The sequence below is a fragment of the Ictalurus furcatus genome, chromosome 20 (genome assembly GCF_023375685.1).
Source record: "Ictalurus furcatus strain D&B chromosome 20, Billie_1.0, whole genome shotgun sequence".
In the NCBI taxonomy this organism is placed as follows: Eukaryota; Metazoa; Chordata; class Actinopteri; order Siluriformes; family Ictaluridae; genus Ictalurus; species Ictalurus furcatus.
The window spans coordinates 16,867,377-16,891,009 of NC_071274.1; the positions used below are offsets into that span (position 1 = coordinate 16,867,377).

The 23,633-nt window shown below is 38.4% G+C and overlaps 1 protein-coding gene across 1 annotated transcript in view; it reads right to left on the reverse strand.

The window, feature by feature from the left end:
* The window catches only part of celf5b (cugbp, Elav-like family member 5b), a 38,426-nt gene that overhangs the window by 1,515 nt on the left and 13,278 nt on the right, over nucleotides 1-23,633 (reverse strand). The window contains exon 4 of the mRNA XM_053650921.1: nucleotides 14,226-14,370. Within this exon, the coding sequence (XP_053506896.1) occupies nucleotides 14,226-14,370 (145 nt within the window). The remainder of the gene's footprint in view (nucleotides 1-14,225; nucleotides 14,371-23,633) is intronic.

Consider the following 23,633-nt stretch of genomic DNA (forward strand, 5'->3'; position numbering starts at 1 on the left):
GAGGAATTGTCTCCTGCAGAACTCTGAAATGATGAAATGGTGATGCAATTTTCAGGGCAGCAGCAGTGTCACACTACTGAGTGAGGGGGTAGAGACAGAGAGAGAGAGTGCATGAGACAGATAGATAGAAAGAAAGAGGGAGTGCATGAAAATGAGCGTGAAAGAGAGTGAGGGAGATAGAGCATGAGAATTATAGAGTCAGAAAGAGCGATAGGGAGCATGAGAATGATAGAATGAGCGAGAAAGAGAGAGACAGGCATGAGAAAGATAGAGTGAGAAAGAGAGAGCAAAAGAGAGTGAGACAGAAATAGTATGAGACACTCCGACAGAGAGACAGAGAGAATGAGAAATATAAAGAGACTGAGACAGAGAGTGAAAGAGAGTGAGAAAGAAAGAGCATGAGACCCACAGATAGAAAGAAAGACAGCGCAAGACAAATATAAAGAGTGTGAGAAAGAGAAAGAAAAAGAATGAGACCGAAAGCATGAGAAATATCGCGATTTAAAAAGCGAAAGAAATGTAGAGTGAGAGAGAAAGCACATGAGAAAGATAGAAAGAAAGAACGCGAGATGGGAAGAGCATGAGAAAGATAGAGTCAGTGAGAAAGAGAAAGAAAGCAAGTGAGAAACAAAGCCAATGAGAATGAAAGAGTGAAAGAGAGAGAGACAGACAGAATGAGAAAAAAACCCCACTATGTGAAGAGTTTCCCAGGCCGCCACATATATATATAGTTTATATTAGAGATGCACCCATGTGAAAAATTTAAGTAAAAATTGCTGATGTCGATTATCGGCCGATAAAGGCTATTTTTCACGCTATGGGCCATCGGCCGATAGTTTGAAAACATCCGATGATCAGGGCCGATTATATCCTGTCAATCAAAAGAGGGCGGGAAAACACATCGATTTCGTGCTGTGTGTAAAGAAGATATCTCTTGTGTGGAATGACGACAAAACTGCAGTTTGTAATCCCTGTAATCTCTGCACTGATAATATTTTACACCGGAAGTAAGCAGCAGTGAAGCGGGAGTTTCAGTGTCGAGTCGAATTATTTATTTATTTATTTATTTTGCCAAGCTGCTCGCGCTGAATTAAAGCGCCAGTACACCGCTGAAAGATTTAATTGAAGATGAGTTGACAAAAAAGGTATATATTGCACAGAAAAATATATTTGTAGAGTAGTATATTTCATATCCAGTTAATGATAATATATAAAAAAGTTGATATTATATATTACCAGTTTGATATTCAGTGATGAAGTAGAAATGCTTTTGTTTCTGGTGAGTGAATGTGAGACTAACAGGAGTTTTTTTTTTAGAATTCAGTCAATGTTAATATAAATTAATAACATTCAGTAAGTTAAGAAATCTTACTTTAATCTTCATAATTGAGTTCATGTGTTAATGTTAATTAGAGTAATGTGTTTTCTGTGTATGAGACCAGGTACTGTGAAACAACTTGTTGAAATGGAGAGAATAAAGTTTTTATTTGCACTTCTTTCAGAATTGTGGAATTAATTATTATCCATTTAAAAGAAGGCATAAAAGGCAGACCTATCGGTATTGGTTATCGGTTATCAGCCGATATCACTCTGAATAATCGGTTATTGGTATCAGCTGAGAAATTTAGTATGGGTATCTCTAATTATTATATATACTGGCCTTGACCAGCATCATCTACATCTACTGCAGTCAGTACCATGTAGATCACATTATCATTTACACCACAGGAGTCAGCATGTGCGTTTTGTGTGCTGAGATAACTAATCGCATATCCAGATCCGATCTGTGTAACAGCAAAAGAGAAGCTGTCTCGTTGGAAGCGTGTTTTGTCAGATCAAGGCTTTGTAAAAGTAGACCAGAATGTGGATGTTTAGTCGCTAGTCGAGACGTGCCCTCCGTTCAAGGTTGGGTTGGAGCATATTCTACTCAAAATCTAGCAGAATCCTGAATACACAGTGGAGGTTCGAACATGTTGCGAATACCTCATAATACTACCAATTTTAGCATGTTGACAATTTCAAGAAACTCTCATTATTTGGAGATTTGAATTGTATTCACTCCATGATAGTTTCTAGAAAGGCAGCATTCATTATAGTTTATGCATAATTTATACTTTCCACTAAATGAATACACCCAATCCTTCAAAGAAACTATTTTCAAATCAGCCCACACACACACACACTGTACAGGGTGAGCAGCAGATGGTCCACAAACACAACAATGGCAGGCGGTGACGCTTTTAGGATGTGGAAGCATACAGAAGCTTTTTTACATTTAGAAATCGAATGAAAAACTACTGTGCAGTACCACGACTGTGCCTTATTAGTCTGTCTATTCTGTTCAAACAGGTAAGGATATAGCAGGGAGATTTCAATTGAAAACAATTATCATCCTCCTGGTCAACTGCAAGAAATCTGAAGTCTGCTACTGAAGTCGAGCTGGTTCACGTTTAAAAAAATGAACTAGAGTCGCTGAACTAGCCGGTTTTGTTTCCATAAGTGACATTAATCTGATCTGCTACACTATATTTTGAGTGCTCGGTTCAGTCCAGTCACCACGAAAACTGACATCTTAGTCAGTGAAAATATCTTGAATATAGTCAGATTGATCTAGTATTTCCTTTTATAAGATTACACCTAACCAAATATAAGATTATTAAACCTATTTCTAGACATTTTTTGAACTCATTTCAAGCTTTACATATTCTTGTTCTATTGACAGATCATTTTCACTGCTTATTTTGCTAAACTAGCAAACTTATCTGCCAACTGAACAAGACTATTTCAAGTTAAAATGAGTAAAAATGTCAAGAACTAGGATTTAGTAATCTTATATGTGGTTTGTTGTAACCACTAGTATAGGAAATACTAGATCAATTTGGCAGTATTCATGAACCCTTCATTTGCTAAGATGTCGTTTTTTTGCAATGGGGAAATGGTGACATTAGGAGAAAGCTGTCGTCGCCCAGGTTATGATTCGGGTATATATTTTAGTGAACATAATAAGCCTACACAGTGTGACAAAAGTCTTCATACTTATGGGACTATGTTTGCCAGGACCCCGTCAGGTGTGCCTTCGTCAGTGGATGTTCGTGGACGTCCGTTTCTCGCCCGGTCTGCAACACCTCCAGTCTTTTTGAATTTGTTAATAAGTTTGGCAGCAGTGTGTGTGTGTGTGTGTGTGTGTGTGTGTGTGTGTGTGTGATGTGCTCGCCATGTTTCCTGTTAAAGTCCATCTCAGCCTTGCGACAGCTTCCCGATCGAGCCGTGAGAATGATTTCAATACGTTCTTCTTTTGTCAAAGGCACTCTTAAAGGCTATTTGAAAAAAAAAATGTAATAACATAAACTAAGTGTAAGGGGGGCACAGTGGCTTAGTGCTCAGCATGCTTTCCTCACACCTCTAAGGTTGGGGGTTCAATTTCTGCCTTAACCCTGTATGTGTGGCATTTGCATGGTCTCTCCATGCTTTGGAGGTTTCCTCTGGGTACTCCGGTTTCCTCCCCCAGTCCAAGGACATGCATTGTAGACTAATTGGCATTTCCAAATTGTCCGTAGTGTGTGAATGGGTGTATGAGTGTGTGTGCGATGGGTTGGAACCACGTCCAGGGTGTCCCCGTCTTGTGCCTTGAGTTCCCTGGGACAGGCTCCAGACTCCCCTGCGAACCTGTGTAGGATAAGTGGTATGGAATATGGATGGATAGAAACTAAGTATGAATCATTTTGGAAGACGTTTGCTAAAAAGTGTTCATTTCCCCATGTACGGAGACTTCTGGGACACCCTGAGGTAACTGTACTTTTTTAAATAGTAACTTTTAGTTATTTGGGGTTTTTTTTTTTGAGAAAACAAACTGCAGTATATAACGATTCAACTAAAAGGTTGGATTATGTATCATACAGCAACGTACAGACTTGAGAGGAAAGATCATTCAGGAAAGTTTGGATGCCATGATGCACAACACTGCATGCAAATATGGTTTGATTTTCTTTTTTTAATCATCAGTCCTTTTCTCTTTTAGAGCAGCCTGATATTAAAATATCGAATATATATATATAGCGTATTCGATATTTCCTTTTCTCTTTTAGAGTCCTTTTCTCTTTTCGATATTAAAATATCGAATATATATATATATAGTGTATTCGATATTTCCTTTTCTCTTTTAGAGCAGCCTGATATTAAAATATCGAATATATATATATATATATATATATATATATATATATATATATATATATATATATATATTCGATATTTTAATATCAGGCTGCTCTAAAAGAGAAAAGGACTGATGATTAAAAAAAGAAAATCAAACCATATTTGCATGCAGTGTTGCATGCAAGTATATATATATGTATGTATGTATGTATGTATAAGTATGTATAAGTATGTATATATATATATGCAGTATATATATATATATACATATAAAAGTATTGAACATGTCTGCCACAAGAACAACTTAAGAAGGTCACTGATAATGGGAACAACTTTGCAAAGGCTTTCTGGGAATTTTGAGGACGATAAGGATCAGACAGATGACTCAGATGTTCAATTTGGGGAACAAGGTGATGACAGAGTGAAGTCACGAAGAGCAAAATGCACCATAGTGCCATGCTTGAGTGTTCGGCAATCTGGAATAAAGCACTTATGTCTCTTTTAGCAGTGGAGAAAATAGCTAAAATTGGTGGGGAATGGAAATAATTCCCACTGTGTCATGCTGAAACTCGGAATGCAACGATGTGCAAAAGACGGTTTTGTGAATGCCTCAGAGTTCGAATGTTACAGCCTCATGAAATTACCTTCCTCAAGTATTACTAAGGTACTGAAGACACTGGCTATTGCTCTTCACCTCCTCTTGACCTCTTTCAAGGATAGCAAAAATGCTATTTTGTCAGTCCATGATAAAAAAAAAGAAGAAGAAGAAGGAGCTGTCTGAAAAGCAGCCTTATTTGTGTTTTCAGCTTGATGCCATTTGCACAATCATCAATGCGATTGATTCTCGGTTCCACGGTTTCGTTTGAGGAGGCTGTCTGAGAACGATAAGAACAATATCCACTAAGCTTTGTTGATTGAGGCTGTCACATGAAACTCACAATGGAAGATTCTGACGGTCCGGTGAGCTTTGAAAGTTTAGAGAATTACTCAAAGAGTGGACCAAAAAAAAAAAAAAGAATGAAAGAAGACAAAGTCATGAGGTTTTGAGAGAGCTCTAAAGAAAATCGTTGAATGACTTTGCTATGGTTATGTACTTGTTCCTCAAATACAACATGGACTTGCCTTTAAGTGCTGCAGTGTGACCTTTTCAAAAGGATCCTGTTGAAGTGTTATAAATGTAGAGGACTAAGAGCAAAGCTGTTGTACCATGTGGAACCTAAAGCACAGAACCTACACTGACTATTCTGTTAAAGCTCTGTGAACTCATAAAATTCATTCATAAAATTCACCTTAATTGCCCATTTACTGTATATTCTCCATTTTTAAGTAAACACTCTTTAATTACTGCATACATTCTTAAAATTGATTTGGTTTAATCTGTCATGGTCAGACTTCTTGGCAAATTTCAATTCAGTTCAATTCAGGTTTATTTGTATCATTTAACAATGGACATTATCACAAAGCAGCTTTACAGAACTATATATATATATATATATATATATATATATATATATATATATATATATATATATATATATATATATATATATAAGTTCTGTAAAGCTGCTTTGTGATAATGTCCATTGTTAATATGTATCTATGTATATATATTCAGGATATACATTTTAAATTGATAGATTTATCTCTAAGAAACAAGCCAGAGGCGATGGTGTCAAGGAAAAACTCCCTGAGACAACATTAGGAAGAAACCTTGAGAGGAACCAAACTCAAAAGGGAACCTGTTCTCATCTGGGTGTCAACAAATTGTGCAATTATAAATAATTCCCTTCTATAACTGTGCACTACATGGACAAAAAGTGTTACTGTGCAACCAGGAAATTCATTATGGTTATTGACATGAAAAGAGCCCGGTACTTGCTTTTGTTCTTTTTTTGTCCTGTTTTGGTAAGGCTGCCACTTGCTTTTAATTTTTCCCTGATTATGGTCACCTGCACCTAATTTTCCCCATAATTATAGTATATGTTCCTGGTTTCCTGACCTTTCCTGACCTTTCCTGACCTTTGTATTATAAATTTCTACCTTCCATTCATTCTTACACCCAGACAGAATGTCATACTAAGGTCACATGATGCTTGTTACACCCTCCTGAATACTGATTATGAATGTTCCAAGTCTAGCTCACTGTAATTTTATCTCTTCAATATACAATGATAATGGTTTGATATGGTTTGCTTTTAATAAATTTCATGCTGAGCACACAAGTTTGTATCCTGTATTCAACTCCTGCATTTTCCAAAATCAGATTTGAAATGTTCTTTATTATATTCTTATAGTCACTAGTTGGTTTGTTTTTTGTTCAACATGTAAAACTCTTTTTCTTTAACCATACTTTCTCCTATATTGGTTTTTATTCCAATTCCCTCCCACTAGATAGAGCTGTTCTAGCATGACCGTACTACCGAGCAGGCAGGGTGAAGGTAACTTGATGAAAAGCACAAGAACTGATAACTGTCTTTGTTCACGTACATTAGATCAGGCATGCATGATTGACAGGGGAGAGAGCATTGCTAATTATAATGCGTCTTTATTGATCACATATATATGTGCACAGTGAAATTCTTCTCTTTGCATACCCCAGCATGTCAGGAAGATGGGGTCAGAGTGCACGGTCAGTCATGATACTGGAGCAGAGCAGGTTAAGGGCCCAGCAGTGGCAGCTTGGTAGTACCAGGGCTTGAACCCCTGACCTTCCGAGCTGTAACCCAATGCTTTAACCACCAAGCCGCCACTGTCCCCGAACCAAATTGACATCCCAACCACCCAGAGATCCCAGCCAACTCCTGCCTATGTATATTTAAGGACATTCTGTGTTATCTGCTGAAATTTGCTATATGTTAACAGGATTGTAATTATGGTTCAGTTATATTATAAGCCAAGCTGCTTTAAATAACTTGAGCATTCTGATTTTCCAGTCTGTTTGTGATATTCTGCTCCTATTAGATTCTATGCAAAACGTAATTAACCATCCCGACGCATTACACAAAGCAAGCTGCCAACCAATACCTCCGAAGGACAGAGTGACTTCAGTTGTACTGATGATGCAGCACAGTTGTATTGAAAATGTGCCCTGCAGTTACACTTTTCATGTATTTTAACGGAATACGTTACTGCATACATTTCAGAGTGTATTCAGGATTCAGCCATCAATACCTTTTTCAAAGGGTTTCGCACAGCCCTGCCTCCAACACACCACCACCGTGATACCTCACAGAGTTATTCATGCTGACACTGACTGATACTGCTGAGCCTGCACTAAACAAAGTGTACTTACTGTACGTCTACTAAACACACAGTGTGTCCCGCATGTGTGTGTGTGTGTGTGTGTGTGTGTGTGTGTGTGTGTGTGTGTGTGTGTGTGTGTGTGTGTGTGAATATGCTAATGAGTGACAAGCCTGCTCCTGTACATAATCATCAGGATTTAACATTGTGTGCTGTTCAGATCGAGCGACTCTGAATAGACCTGACTTACTAATTTAGTATATGAGATCATAGGAGATCACCTATGTTAATGCTATTTCTGCCTGCTAAGCTTGAAAACAATGATTATGTCTGGAATTTTCGCAATTTAACTCGTAATTTAGTGTGCTAGTCCCGGACATCCCCCTTTCAGGAAAAACTGCCTCTTTTGGGCGGTATTATAAATGCATGAACTCATTTCCATAATGATACCTGATATTTTGTTGTAGATTTTTAACCCTTTACTGCATGGTGTTGCCATATGGAAACAATTTAATTATATCCAATTCTTTTGATAGGCAATAATACAAAGCTGCTATCTTCCTTAGACATAACAAAACAATGCCTTGTCACATGACCAGGAAGTGCTGCTTGCTAAGCTTCTCTAATAGTATAAAGTATTTAATTATTTTTTTTTTCATATTAAAAGTAAGAAAAACTGTTGTAATTTCAGATCATTTGCATTTCAAGAATTCAAGAGAAAGAATTAAAAGACACTTCACTCAAAATATGATTGGATATAATTTATGTATGTATTTTGAGTAAATCGTTCCCCATATAACTGTAATTCCTTTCTATAAGATTTAACGTTTACATGCCTACATGCTTAAAAACTTATAGTCTGGAAAATGCAGTAATGGGAATTGTAATACATTTTGTGTTATTTTTTGACCATGTGATACTTTCCACCTCTGCACATTGTTGCCATACGGCATCAATTTACCAACTACCCCTCCTAAACTAAAATTTTTTTGAATGGGTCAATTTGACCTATTTCCACATTTGAGATAAATACTAAAATAAATACTATCACATTTGAGATAAAATACTGGTTAATCTCTCTTTTTCTCTTTGAAATTTTTTGACTTCATTTAGGGTCATGAACTTATATGCAAATATTGCATATATGCAAATATGTCTCGGACAAGCCATAATAAAGGTTTTAAGCTGTTCTTTGATGTTTTTGGGTGTATTTAAACTGTGGAAGTCATTTTGACCAATAACATAATGGATGTGACTTTTTTCCCCCAACATAATAGGAGGGTTAAACATTTTTGGATGTAAATGTAACAATTCATGCACTAGAGGGTTAAAAGTTTGAAAGCTCGAGTCACTGAAATAGCAAGCTAGGGATATAAATGAAGGTTGTCTTAAATGTACATGAACAATTTCACCTGTGGTTGTACAGTAAATGGTCATGAACAGAACTATTTATTTCCTGTTTGTGCTTTTAAAAAAAAATCTGCTTCAGATTATTCTACAAGGAACTAAAACATGTTGCTACTACAGATGCAACTAATATAGTATTAGGTATGTATACCAATTAGAGAGGCTACTAATAGCAGAAATCTGTCCCTTTTACATGTATAACATGCTCAACGTAGAAGAAAACACATCAGTGAACATGATTATGACCAAAGCGATAACACAGTGTCTCAATACAAATAATAAAAGGATTCTAATTCATTCATTGATGCAAGGTTTAACCCAAATTATTTACCTCAATATTTTCACTAACTTTCTAGCGAGGTATACCGTTTCCAAGAAGTACATTTCACGTCAAAATTTGGAATAAACAGAGTAATTGTAATAATTTAAAATGCAAAATTTTGTTCCTAGATCCTTTTAGGATTCATCTCAGGAAATGTTATCATGAAGAAAACAAGTTTAGGCAATGCTCACTGTACATGCCTTTGTGAAAACGTATATAATATTACTAGCTCTCAACTTCTGAACATTAAAAAGTGTCTCAAATGAAAATCTAGTAAGTAAACGAATAAACAGCTCCCTTAGGTCTCCAGTGTTTGTTCAGCTCTATGGATTCCTCTCATTAATCCCCTGCAGTTGGAAACATTGATAGCTATGTGAAATGCAGATGCCATGGCTGCCTCTTTTCCATGTTATTGACTGGCATAAATCAATAGGAACATGCCATGTGTTCCAGTCACTGGCACTGATTAGCAGTGAGGGCTGAGAAAGCTGATCTGCTGTTACGTGGTTTAACTTCTAGGCAGAAGAGCTTGTCCAATATTTTCCGTGTGTATTAAAGAGTTTCCTGTTCCGTGCAGTAGTGTCCTAAATTAGAAACGTTCATTTCACATTTTGATGAATTTCTATAAGGCTTTTCAATGCTGATTTTTTTTTTTTTTTGGATTAAAAGATTTCAAAGAAGCGAAAGGCAGCTTTCCTTTTTAGCACCCAGATTACATGATAGTTAAAAACTCTGGCTGACATTTTTGATCACATAAAAAAAAAAAAATACCTTATAGACGTTTTAATGCTTTGATCCTAGCCTCTGCTGCTGATTAAATAGATGGTATTGATCCACATCCACATAAGCTTTCATTTTCAAACGGTTCAACCTTAATCATCTGACACATTTAATATCAATCTCCAAAAACGGCTTAAAAAGATGTTCACATGTGGCTTAACACAGATTTGGAAAACCTTTCAAGACCTTTAAGAAGTGACCTTTACTCTCTGATGTACCTTTCCTGATTAGCCTTCCACACACTAGACTCCTGGTAGATACTCTATGATAATGTAGCTTAGCTCTCTCCGCTTGAGCTCTCTGTTAATGTGGCAAGCCAATGCGCAGCAAATGCTGCTTCCACTTCCTCAACTAATTTTTGCAATCACGTCAAGTGGGTGCACAAGAGCTACTCGAACACGGACGAGCTTGAGTTCAGTAATCAGGGGTTGAGGACGTGTAGAGGGAGGGAGGGAGGGACAGAGAGAGAGAGAGAGAGAGAGAGAGAGAGATAGAAAGGGAAATAGGCAGTTGTAAAACAATGGAGAGAGAGCGTGAGGGTCTGGTCTGTAAAAGAAAGAAATAGGGAGAGTGGGAGGGCTCTCTGTAATGATCACACACACACACAGATAGTATGATATCCCATGGAATAGAGGATGTGAACACACTAGGGGATGCACAACTACTAATTTTTACAAGTCGACCAGTAATAATCACTATTTTAGGCTGTTTTCTTTGTGCACAGAAGAACCACTTCAATTATCATCCATACACAAATACTACAAATTATATTTCCAGCTTCAACACATTTTTTTGTCTACATTCTTAACAACAAAAGTGAATAAACTGGTGTAATAAATGTGCAAATCAGTACTAAATCTGTGCGTCATATTACACAATTTAAGGACGATCTAGTGGGTCAGCTGAAATCGTCGATGTGCTGCGTCCCAATTCGCCTACTTAAACTATGCCCTAAAAGTTGTATTCTTTTTGTGAATAAAATATACATACTTGTGAGTGTTTAGCAAAAAAGTATGCAAGTACTGGGACATATTAACACCTCATGGAAAGGATGAGAACGTTGTTGCCTATGGTAAATGCTCTGCACTTTTATAGTGCTTTTATCCAAAGTGTTTTACACTGTGTTTCATTCACCCATTCACATACACCAATGGTAGCAGAGCTGCCATGCAAGGCGCTAACTTGCCATCGGGAGCAACTTGGGTTTCAGTGTCTTGCCCAAGGACACTTCGACATGTGGAGTCATGTGGACCGGGAATCAAACTGCCAACCCTACGATTAGTGGACAACCCACTCTACCACCTGAGCCACAGCCGACCTAGTTATGCCTAGTTATGCGCACTGTCACCGCAAACAAACTCCTTGTTGCATTTCAGCTTTTCTTCATTTATTATTCCTAATATCATTTATATTATACAGTTTAATTTACCGTTCCCTTGATTTATTTTTCCACATTTCATTTATATCTCTCAAAAATGCGTCCTTGACTTGGCGAAGCAAACCGCCATGACACTCCTCCTCCATGGAGTTCGCTGAAAAAGTGTCCACGGATCCACGTGTCAAAAAGCTTCAGGAAATAGTAGACCATCCGGGTACCTTTGGGATACTAATTTCAACATACTACAATTTGAGACACAATAATTCTAATCTCAGATACTATTTAGGACAGATAGTAGGCGAATTGGTATTCAGCAATGGAAACTGCTTTGAGCTGGCATGCATCACTGATCTGACTCTAAACTAGAGTGGGATTGGATAATGATGCGCAACCCTGAAATATTTTCAGAGTAACAAAGTACAATTATTCTGATTTGTTTTCTCCACTACCCCGACAAGTCAACATCCCCACAGAAGCAACTAGTCAATGTGTTAGTTAACTAGTCTGTATACCCATTAATACACACATGTATACATATACCGTGCATATATACACATACCTCTAATATGGCTTATTTGCTGCTTAGCTTTCTGTTCATGGGCTTATTGTAGCACCTGAGTTAAGAGTGCAATAGTCAATAATTCTTACTAATACAAATAATGTAAAAAAAAAAAAAAAATTTAAAAGTAGAACTGATGAAAAAATAATAGAGTTGGGAAACCTGCCTTCCAGCTCAGAATGTTTGTATTTGGATTCATTTTACAGACACACCCCCGATGCCTCTTCACACCCTTATAAATCGTTATGAGGAGACGTTGCATGTTTATAAAGTTGTAATTGGCTTTCAAGCAGTTGAATGTCCGAGTGCATTTGAATGTGATGTCAGCTGACAGATGACAGTTGCTGATGCTCACTTATTTTTTAGCATGGTAACTCTAGTCGAACCAGCATAAGTTTTGGGGGCTGAGCTTTGCGTACATGGGTGGAAATGGGGTTCTCAATGAGTCTTATACAACACCATCCATTTAACCATTAGAGACCTTTATTTCCACCCAACAAATCTTACCTAATGCACCTTTAATCATATAATAAGCAAAACAATGGTCCTGGTTGTCTATTTCAAACTCGGACAAAAAAATACAGAAAATAAAGTGCACTCAGTCTTGAAATATGAGAAACCTTCCTGGGGTGCACGCAGTTACTCGTGTATTTCTGTATTTTTTCTTGGCACCCTCATCCTCCTCATTAGTTGTCTTTGGAAGTGTTTCTTCACAAAGCCAGTTTGTGGTGTCTTGTTAAAAGGGCAAGTAAAACTTGTTTCTTCTTTTGTTGATCTTTTTTTGGTACAGGAGGAAATGTTGTAAATGATCATGCTGTGTCAAAACTGTACATAGCATTTTTATCAGCACAGCATGTGCCCTGACAAGGAACTAGGCTTTTGTTCAAATATCAGGTGACTATCGGAGGTTCTGTGTTGTGCCATTTTGAAGGGAAAATAGTGATAATAATAATAATAATAATAATAATAATAATAATAATAATAATAATAATGAAGGGAAGCAGATGATTGGTGCAAAAAAAATATCAGGTGACTATTGGAGGTTCTGTGTCATGCCATTTTGGAGGGAAAATAGTGATGATGATAATAATAATAATAGTAGTAATAATAATAATAATAATAATAATAATAATAATAATAATAATAATAATGAAGGGAAGCAGAGGTTTGGTGCAAAAAAAACACAAACAAAACAAACATCAGGAACTAATCACAAAATGAACTGCTAACAGAAACTAATTCCTCTTTTGTGTGTCATTTCCTGTTTAAGTGAATTAACTGTTTTACTAGGCAAGTTTTATTTACATTTGGTCTGACTGTTACATATTGCCACAGTCATACTTGAAATCTCCTTGTGAAATGTGTTACGAAGCGTAGACGGAGACAAGCGCGGGCGAGCGGAGGGATGACGTGAGGAAGAATCCAGAACGAGAATCGAATCGGGACAGGACAGGTGAGCTGTGTCTCAGGGACGTAGGCAAAAGCGTAGTGAGAGACGAGCGTGAGGTCAAGCACCAGGGAAAACACTTCTAATGAAATCGGCTTGGTAAACAAACAGAGACGAGGCTGCTGAGCGGTTACTTCGCAAGCGGCTAATGCTAGGGAGGCCCTTATATAACCTTAGGTGTTTGCAGGTGTTCGTAATTAGAACTCCGGCGAACTCGAGCGCGGGTATGACTGGGAAGTGTAGTCCTCCTCCGCCACATCCCTGGGCGGCACTACACTTTGTGAGCTGCCGCGCCGATTTCGTCGTGTCGTAACAAAATGAGGCAAGACCAGATTAGCAGCTCCATTTTGGAGAAATGGGAAACTCCTCCATTTTGGAGTCATGTGATTTGTAGCTAGCAATATTGTGGCGAGAATGAAGAAACAACAGAGAAGCTAATTTTCTGGAGTAATTTGATGCAAGATTAAGCTCATACTTCTTTGTCCATTGTGTTTTTGTCATATATAAAAAAATCAAACAAAAAACAACGGTTTGCTAATCAGACCAGGGAGGGTAAACGAAATGAAAATCTAGGAAAGTCTGACTGCAATACCTTTAACCCCGTGTCTAGTCTCTGGTTTGATAAGCTACCTTCAGCTATAGTAATTGGAGAAACTGCTTGAGTCGCTGAACTTCTATATTTATCAGCTCTGCTACATAATTTTTCAAGTTTAGTCTACATACAAATGGCCATCCACCAGTTGATGACCCATGGGCTATAACATTGATATTTTGTAACACTTTTGTGGTCGCATAATATATGCAGGTGTCTACAGGCAACAGCATTGCTGTAATCACAGCCTGTGAGGGTCCATGATGGACCACATATGAATCACATATAGCTAGTTTGCACATCACTAATACGAGATGTAATTGTGTAGCAGTGACTCTGACTGACCTGACACTGGAGTCATGGGAGTCGGTGGCAGGCCGTTCATGTTGATCGCCCCCACCTGGTGGATCTGTGTAGCCGGAAACGCCATGCTGGGTGCCAGGTAGCCACCGTGAGACGCAGCCATTATGGCCGCCTGCTGCTGCATCAGCTGTGAGAGAGAAACGGTGAGGGAGTGAGGAAATAAAGTGTTTTACATTAGTAGCCACTCATTAAGATTAAAAAAATTATAAAATATACACACAATATACACACGATAAGTAATAAAAATATCTAACTGAACATTTAATCTCCCAGTGTCCTGGTGAAATTCCCCCATTGGTCCTTCTCTATCATGTCCCCCTAATAATCCCCATCTCTTAATTGGCTAGAACACTCTCTCCTCTCCGCTAATAGCTGGTGTGTGGTGGGCGTTCTGGCACACTACGGCTGCCGTTGCATCATCCGGGTGGATGCTACACACTAGTGGTGGTTGAGGAGACCCCCCCCCCCCACTATGTAAAGCTATATAATGTAACTGTAACTGTAATCCTCTTGCACCTGATGTGCACACATGCTCACAGGAGCCTGTCACACTCCTCCATGTATGCACACTCACACTGAATAAGTTATGAACCACCACTACTCAGACACTGATTATTAAATAAATTAACACAAATTCCCTGTACACCCTGGCAAACAAAGGTAATTACAGTAAGGCTGTCACCATGGCAACACCACACTGAATCAATAACCTTAAAAGGCCAATCTGTCAGACTGAACCCATCAGAGTCGGGATTCACTTTCATATCAAATGCTTCATCCAAAGCTAGGTCTGATTTTTAAAATGACATGACGGAAATCAATAACTAATATTATTACTGCTAATACAAAAATAGTAACACTAAACATAACAGGAATTATATATCTGCACCTGCCCAAGTGTGGCAGTATAATTTTTGTGTAACCTGATTTGGATATGTAGGTAGTGTTATCTAATACATTTACCTCCATAAATCTGGCCAGTGTGCATATCTTTCGGGAAAAAAAAGAAAAAAAAAAGAAAGGAAATGCTTTGAATAAACTTTTTAGTCCAGGTCCCTCCAATACTCAGTACTCAAGGGGGGAGTGTGGGCTCATGAATGAAAAAAAAATGAATATGTCCGGTTTCGCGCAACTTCAAATATAACAGTTCTTTAAAAAATCGAGACTGACTTGATTCTAGCTAGGTAGCTGGAGGAAAATGGAAATATGGCTAGCTTCCATAGCCTATGGCTAGTACTATAACCTTTGCTAACTAATATGCGAGAGCAAAATTGCTTTGCTAAAATGCACGAAAAACACTAACATAGCGTTATGTCTTCTATCTTTTTGCGAACTAGGTATTTAATGCCTACATATTCAAGATAGCAAGCAGTCCTGCTAATCCCCCCATGACTGATTGAAAGTTTGCTTTGCAGAGAATGAAATCGAAAATCCATCAGTCTGGAAAACTGAAACTAAAATTCATTTCATTCCATGTATAGTTAGCTTGAATCAGAGGTCACTAACATTTCCAAAGTATTACCCCAACATCAAACTTTCTGATGTTAAAAAAGGAGTCTATTTTGTGCGCAAGCCATGAAAATAACTAGTGATCTGAAAATGAGGCTTTCGGTCCAAATGGGATTCTCCTTCTTAATATAATTAAATAAGAAGAAACTAGAATCTGGAGCCTATGTGAGTATTGGACAAGTGATCAAATAGGCTAAGAAGCTGTAACTGGATTTAATATACAGTATCTGTGTATTAAATGGCTAAAGAGACCAGACCATACAGACCTATAAGCTGAACCATTAGTATGCATATATAATGAGTCTTAATACATTTTCAGCCTACAATTGGATTCTGAAGGAAGTAGAGCAAGGTCACACCGACCCTACAACTGCCGCTAAATGGAAATAACATCAAGTCAACTATGAATTATTTCTCATCACAGCTAGTTATAACATTATTAGGGATCATCAGTTTATGTGTATGCGTGTTTGAGTGTATGTTTTCAGCCTGGGTTTAAGGGTCAAATTACAAACAGTACGTCTTGTTTCTGGGATTGAATTCACAAAGCCGTGTTTATCGGAAGAACTGCAAAGAAAACTTGTGTGAGAGGAAGACAATGAGGGAGAAAGTATATTGTGAGAGCCAAACAAGACAAAGCCAAAGGAAAAGCTGAGAGTGATTGTACAGATCCTGTGTGTCTGTATATGCACCTGGCATACACATAGATCTGTTGAAATAGTCCCTGATTATAGTATCTTTAATCTCTTCCATTCCAAAAAAATCAATCTCGAAGTCAAGTTTCAACTCTTTCGCTCACTGTTTGACTGTATTCATCAAACACACTGTTTGACTGGATCAAAAGATTGTTTAATCAGCCAAGAGAACATGGGCTGTGAACACATAGCTCTTAAGTCAAGCTAATATTCTTTAGATGATTTGTTTTTGATTATATTTTGACTAGCCATGTCTCAGGGTTGGCAAACAGGAACTGTGCATAGTTCAACTTGGACGGTTGATATCCAATGCCATTATTTGTACATTTGTACATTATTTGTGCCATATACAGTGTTCTCTATGGTCTGCCTTCCTAATGCTTTCCATGATCACCGTGGTCTTTTGAACCTTCTTTTGTTTAGCTGAAAAGGAGTATAGAAATACATGTTTCAAACCGGAGTATCGCTAGAACAGCACACTGGAGGAAGATTTCTGAAAACCCACAGGCTTCACCTCAAAGGATACAGATATGGATCATAGCCATGTTCTGCTCGTCCATCTCTTTTTCTTTATCATTCTGTCTCTATATCTGTCTCTCTTGCTGACTGACATTTTGGTTGGTGTCAGGCCAATTCAAAAGGACGATTCCGAATCTTGACAGATTGAGGCCTTGAACTACATGCAAGAAGTACAATGTCTCTCTTTCTTGACACCTGTCACAGATGTTCGTCTCCCGATCGTTATCATTGTATGTCTTCTCTAGAAGGACCCCTCCCTGCATTTGTCTAAAGTACCATTTGGGAGGCTATTGCGAATCTTGTCTTCTGCTACTTTATCACAGTTCTTTTTTCTCTCAAATATTTGCTACGTCTCACATGATGTTACGTTACACGGTTAAGGAAGCACTGGAGAATCCTTTTTGGAATGATGATAGGTACTCAGGGCCAACAGTGGAGCATGTGTGATAGCTGCGTTAAATGAAACTTGTTTACATACCTCACCAGTCCCCAACTGTGTTGGAGGTTTTCCCAGTGGACAACAGAGTTGCCTCTAAGAGGTTTAATTATCAGGGAATAAACTGAATGTTGTTTGTGCATAATCCCAAAATAGCAATTCAGAGTATTGGAGGAGGTAAAGCAGGTGTCCAAGAGGATAACTCCTACTGACCCCACAGTACAGCAGTTGGGAAAAACTGAAATACTTGGATGGTGCATGATTGGGAGCAATGGCCTCCCAGATCTGAGCTTGAGTGATGTGCATGTCATATGGTTGCCTAATACTGCACTTGGTACCAGAGCACCTTGCCCCATGGTAGGTCAAGATGTTTTCACTGATATGTTTTGGGCACCTTGGTAAAGAGAAAGGCAAAGCTGTAAATGGACAGCTCTTGCTCTGACAACCATTCAGTGCTTCAGGAGAGGGAGTCAAGACATGCAAAAGACATGCATGAGCAGTGCTCTTCTGGGAATAATGCTGAGTGAATGAAGGAGCACTCTGAGGAACTCCATAAACCAGTGGGCGTACCTTCACTTCAGGAGGTAGTGATCTTTCTGTGGCTGAGGCTCACCCGTCTGTTAATCCTAAAGACAATGGCAGAAATATGTGCCGGAGAAGGTTAAATGAGTGTGTTCATTTTAATTGGGGTGGTGTGGTTAACACACCTCTTCCTGGTTGCATGAAGATCTAGGACAGTGCCCTTGGGCTGGCCACCAGGGATGATATTCCCTATTTGGTAGGAGACCAGAGGATGTACCAGGCTTATGGAGAGACTGTCCCATAGTTGAACCTAGGATTCAAGAGGAACAGTACAGGTTCTGCTGAGGCCATAGAACAGTGGACCAGCTCTTTACACTTGCACAGCTTACCAGGCTCATGGGACCATGGTAATCCAGTGACACATGTTTTGTGGATTTGGATAAGGCCTATGATCATGTGCCTTATAATGTCTTATTGAAAATATTTATTGGTGTAAATAAAAAAAAACTGTCCTTGACCTTTCAGCCAACTGGTTTTACTCTTTTTTCCTAAAACGTTGAAATTTTTTTTTCTAAATTACTGTGATACTTGGCACATACAGTAAGCTAAAGATGTCGTGAATAGAGGTTAGGTTGAAAATGCTGGATTAGTGTTTTAATATGCTTTCTTGCTAGTTAAATTGTAATCTCATCGGGTTTCTGCCATGATCAGTTCTGCAATTTCAACCTGGACTGAAAAATTGCCTCACTGATTGTTTTGGTGTTCCAAGCTCTCAGGAAATATACAAGGAATCCTTGTCATGACTCTCTTTGCAACTGTTTGCAACATGCTCCCTTTCTCCAAATGAAAGGATGTACAAGGTTGGTGGGGCTCTGCTTATGGTGATATTGCTGTCTGGAAAATAAAGTCTATTCAGGTTCAGTTGTCCCACTTTTGGAAATATTATGTTTATTCCAGCCAGTCGTCGAACATGCTTTTCAGTCTGTGAACGGATGTTCATTACAATTTTGACTAATGTAGTTATCCAAGCAACTCTTTCTTATGTTTCACTCATCCACTCAGCCTTCACTATCTCGTTCTGACACTATTACACTATTTGCATACAGCTTTGTCTGTAAATATTCTCATCTCAAGACTACCACGTTGTACTCTGGGCAGACTTTACAACCCAAACTCCTGCCAATCCCTATTTAACACAAGCGTCACCTTCTTTCTGGAACATTCTCTTAATTATTATGCTAATGTAATTGGCAAGAACTTCAAATCCAACACATCCCACACAGAAACAGCAGAAGTAAAGAGCTCCCACCTGGAGAACAATTGAATGTGTTAAATATTCGCAGTTCAAAATGTAGGACTTTGGAATAACACCGCCTGTATACTTTAACACAATAAAGTGCTGAACGTGTGATACATTCTCAGTGAAAATGCAGACAATTTCTATGTAAATATTGTGAAGTATTCTTGGTTCAAAATGCACCACCACCCATACACTTTAACACAGCAGATGCTAAATGTGTAACATATTCTCAGGGTAAATTCAAGAAAATCTGGATAGGAATAAGTGTTTGTTCCCTGTCTGCCTAGAATTTTACTGTTTATTATTTAAGGTCATTTTTGAAGTGATAACTATATATATATATATATATATATATATATATATATATATATATATATATATATAAAATCAGCATGCACTATAAAATATATATTATCTTATATATCTTATATCTTAAAGCTAGAAATATCTGACAGTTCAGACGTTGTGTCAACATTTACCTGGTCCCCATGAGGAACAAGAACAGCTTCTTTTTTTTGTATAAAAACAGCTTTAAAAAAAAAAAAAAATCAATGAGCAGTTAAGATTAGGGTTAGATTTGGGTGTAGGCATGACATTAATTAGCATTAATAATTATAATATTATATTAGCATTAATAATTATATCAGTGGAAGGACAGTGTGTGTGTGATGGGTGTGGATCTGTGGAAGGCTGAAACTAGGTCGGGGTCCTTGATGTTTACACTGTTAAGGGTCAGAGAGCAGGTGGATTGTGGAATACCTGGGGACCTTCCGTCTGTTGGTCGATGATTAGACGTCAGAGAGGAGCGTACACACTGATAGCACACCAGGTGAGCATCAGTATGTCATGTGCATAAATATAGACCCGTGTGTTTTTGGGATGTAACCAAATATGAATACATTATTCAGATTAAACAGATAGTTTGTTCTAAACGAATACAAATACTGTACTAATCGGAGGCACGCTATTTGAGTTGATTTATTTCTTTATTTCTTCTTGTAAAATTTCTCTGCCGGTTGATGGTTGTGGTGGAACTCCAGATGCAACCTTGAGCGACGGACTTCCCTGGGAAATGTGTGTCCGCTGGCTGTGAATTAAGTGCTGCAGTGTGTCTTTTGCTTTTGTCAGTGGTGGGGAAGTTCGCTCTGCTTCTTTTTCTGTTTTCTTTTTTTTTTTTTTGCACTGTTTGGTGCCACCATTCTCAGCAGTCTCAAGGCTGCTCAACCCTCTGATATGCTGTGCTAATTTTGCGTTGCGATTGTGCAAATACAGAGTGGTGAATAAAGATGCAACTGTGTGCAATCTCTGCACAGCACGTGCTGCATATGGTAGTGGCAACAAGACAACCATCATCTTTAATCTTTAATGTGTTGGGACTCCCAGTACTTCCATTGCTGCACCAGCCAAATAGACACAAGTGTGGTTCTAATAAAGGGGGCACGCTTGCAACAGAGAGGTGTTCATTGAATTCCTGAAGCTCCATCCATCTTTATTGAAAATGACATCAGGTATGCTGGACAGTTTATTTACGATTCTGCCATGTGTCTCGTAATAAATCTCAGGAATTACCTGACAAGAAGGTTGCCACTTCAGCAGCAAGGTATCAGGGTTTGAGCATTTTAATCAAGTGCAGAAATCCCAAACCCTCAGGTTGCCACTTTGCCAACAAAATATTGATTTGTATCTGTCAGAAACGCTAGAGGAAGTTGCATAATGACTGTAGTGAGAGGCTTTTGTCTTTGATTCAACAACTTCTCTCTTCCTTTGCTTGCAACAGACAAATGACTTAAATGACAAAACAAGAATGTAAATAATGATGTCAAGGACAGCTTGACTGACAATGAATTGGAGTTCATTCATGTTCTCAAACCCCTCAAGACCCCCAATGACAGGTCCCTATGAGAACTGAAACAACCCTGAGTGTCAATGATCCTACATGCTGGAAATGATTCTCAAATCCATGGAACTACAAGATGAGGAGAACATAACCATCAGCGAGGCCAAGGAGATCATCTCTAATGACCTGGAATGCAAAACCTGATCTCCATGTCCAGCTCTGAAGGGTCACAGCCTGAAATCCAAGTAATGACCTTAACTTTGATGGAGGCCACAGAGGCTCTATGGTGATATAACCTGTAAGATCTTGAAACTTGCACAGTGCTGCTATTTGATGACTGCTTTCCAGTAGCTCAGTTATGCTACTGACCAGAACATTAGGAAGTTTTCATTGATTGATTGATTCATTCATTCATCTTCATTAACCACTCTATCCTGGTCAGGGTCACGGTAGATCCCAGAAAATGAGAAGATAGGAATACAGCCTGGATAGGATGCCAGTCCATTACAGGGCACCATGCACACTCATTTACTGTACACCTAGTGTAATCCATACACCAACGTGATTCTGGTTGGTGTTAGGAAACTGGAAAACTCACGAGAACATCCGAAACTCCACACAGATAGTGATCAATGGATAAGCTGAGCTCTGGATCAAACCAGGGACCTGGAGCTTTTTCGAGGCAACAATGCTACCCACTGCATTACCGTGCTGTGTGGTTGTGAATTTAAACCCCATAATTGCCAGATTGCCACTGTTGGGCCCTTGAGCAAGACCATTACCCCTTAACTTAAGGTGTTTTGCATAAAATTGCCTGCCTATTTTGGCTGTGAAGCAAACGAGCCTTCATCATCCATTGGAGCACACAAGCTATCTTCTCCATCAAAATATCAGCCATGGTTCAAATCTTATTACAGCTGATAAGCAGATTAAACCCCATTCATGTAGCTGCAGAGCCACGTGGACCGTGGAGAAGCAATAAGTCCGAGTACCTTCATGTTGCAAGACAGGTGCAACTATAGCACCGCATCCTTGGAACATCAGTTCCAGTGTGAGATTTGAATCTACTAAAGGAATATTTTGAAGAAGTCTGTTGGTTCAAGATTGCAGAAGAACATATTGATAAAGATCTTCTTGCTACATAGATATGATGTTGGACCTAGTTTAGTTTACTCTGATAACGTGGAATTTATGTTGGAACCGATAAAATTATTATATGATTGATTATAACTCAAGCCAAAATGTATCGGTGCATATGGCTCCAAGGGATATCAATACACGTACATCTATGTTCAAACACCTGCATTCATTAAAAAAAAAAAAAAAAAACATAAAAAATGTGCACAGATGCACACATGCTCACATGCACTTTCACAATCATACTGTAATTAAGGTTGGGTGCCTGCGGGGTAAATTCTATATATAAGATGAGCAGATCCAGCTGAAGCACGGTATGGATTCTTTGGCACGTCCATGAGATTATAACGGATCAGTCTTTAGCATTAAACCCCCATTTTAATGTTGCTTTTAATCCACTCTTCTGAGCACTGTCTTTCGCTTCTGCAGTTAAAGGAGGCCACATTTAGCTATATCAAAAAAGTATATCTATATCTAATCCCATTATCGTTCGATAAGCAGCTCATGAATATTTTCAACCATTTCGCCTTTTTTGAATACATTACCTCCGCCAGAAATGTACTCGGAACTTGATGAAGATCAATTACGTTCACGCACATTCAGCATTTTCATGCATGTCTATGTTTGATAAGTAGTTCATGAATATTTAGTTTTTTTTTTCTTTTTTTGTTTTTTTTTTCGCTCAAACGGTTGCACTGTAATGGCAGGGAATGTATAAATGGACTGCATTATAGAATGATTTCATTTTTTTTCTTTTTTCTTTTAGGTTTAATGTTTGTGCTGCTTATAACAATATCATTCATCTTGGCTGGGTTCATGCTCATGTCTTATATTTTCATTCATTCATTCTTCTTCAGTATAGTCTCCTTATTCGCAGTGGATTCGGAGCTTATTCCATGGAGCACTAGATAGAACACCGGTCCGTCAATCCATTTACTGGCATGTTTGTGGGAGGTGGAAGGAAACCGGAGAACTCAAAGGAAACCAGTGCGGACACAGAGGGAATGTGCAAAACTCCGTAATGTGAACCCAGGATTAAAGCAGGGGTTGTGAGGCAGCAATGCTACCATGCAATGCATCACCATGTTGCCATGTCTCATCTTTTGGCTGCACTGAAATAAATTCCTCTCCAAAACTCATACAGCAAATAATCTCTAGGTGTCACGATCATAGAAATGACACTGGTCCTTGGACTGAAGATTCCAAAGTCAGAATTCCAGAGGTAGAAATATGAGCTTGTGAGCCCGGAGTCATAATGATATGAATGATATTAATATTAAAGTACCTCATGAATACTTTGCAAAATGTTTGCATATATGGCCTGAATTGAATTTTGGTGGATTCATTATATATATATTAGAATGGTTGTGTAAGGATTTGTGACTGATGTGCTAATTTTGTGTTTCGCGTCTCCTCCGAATTTTCACTAAAACGG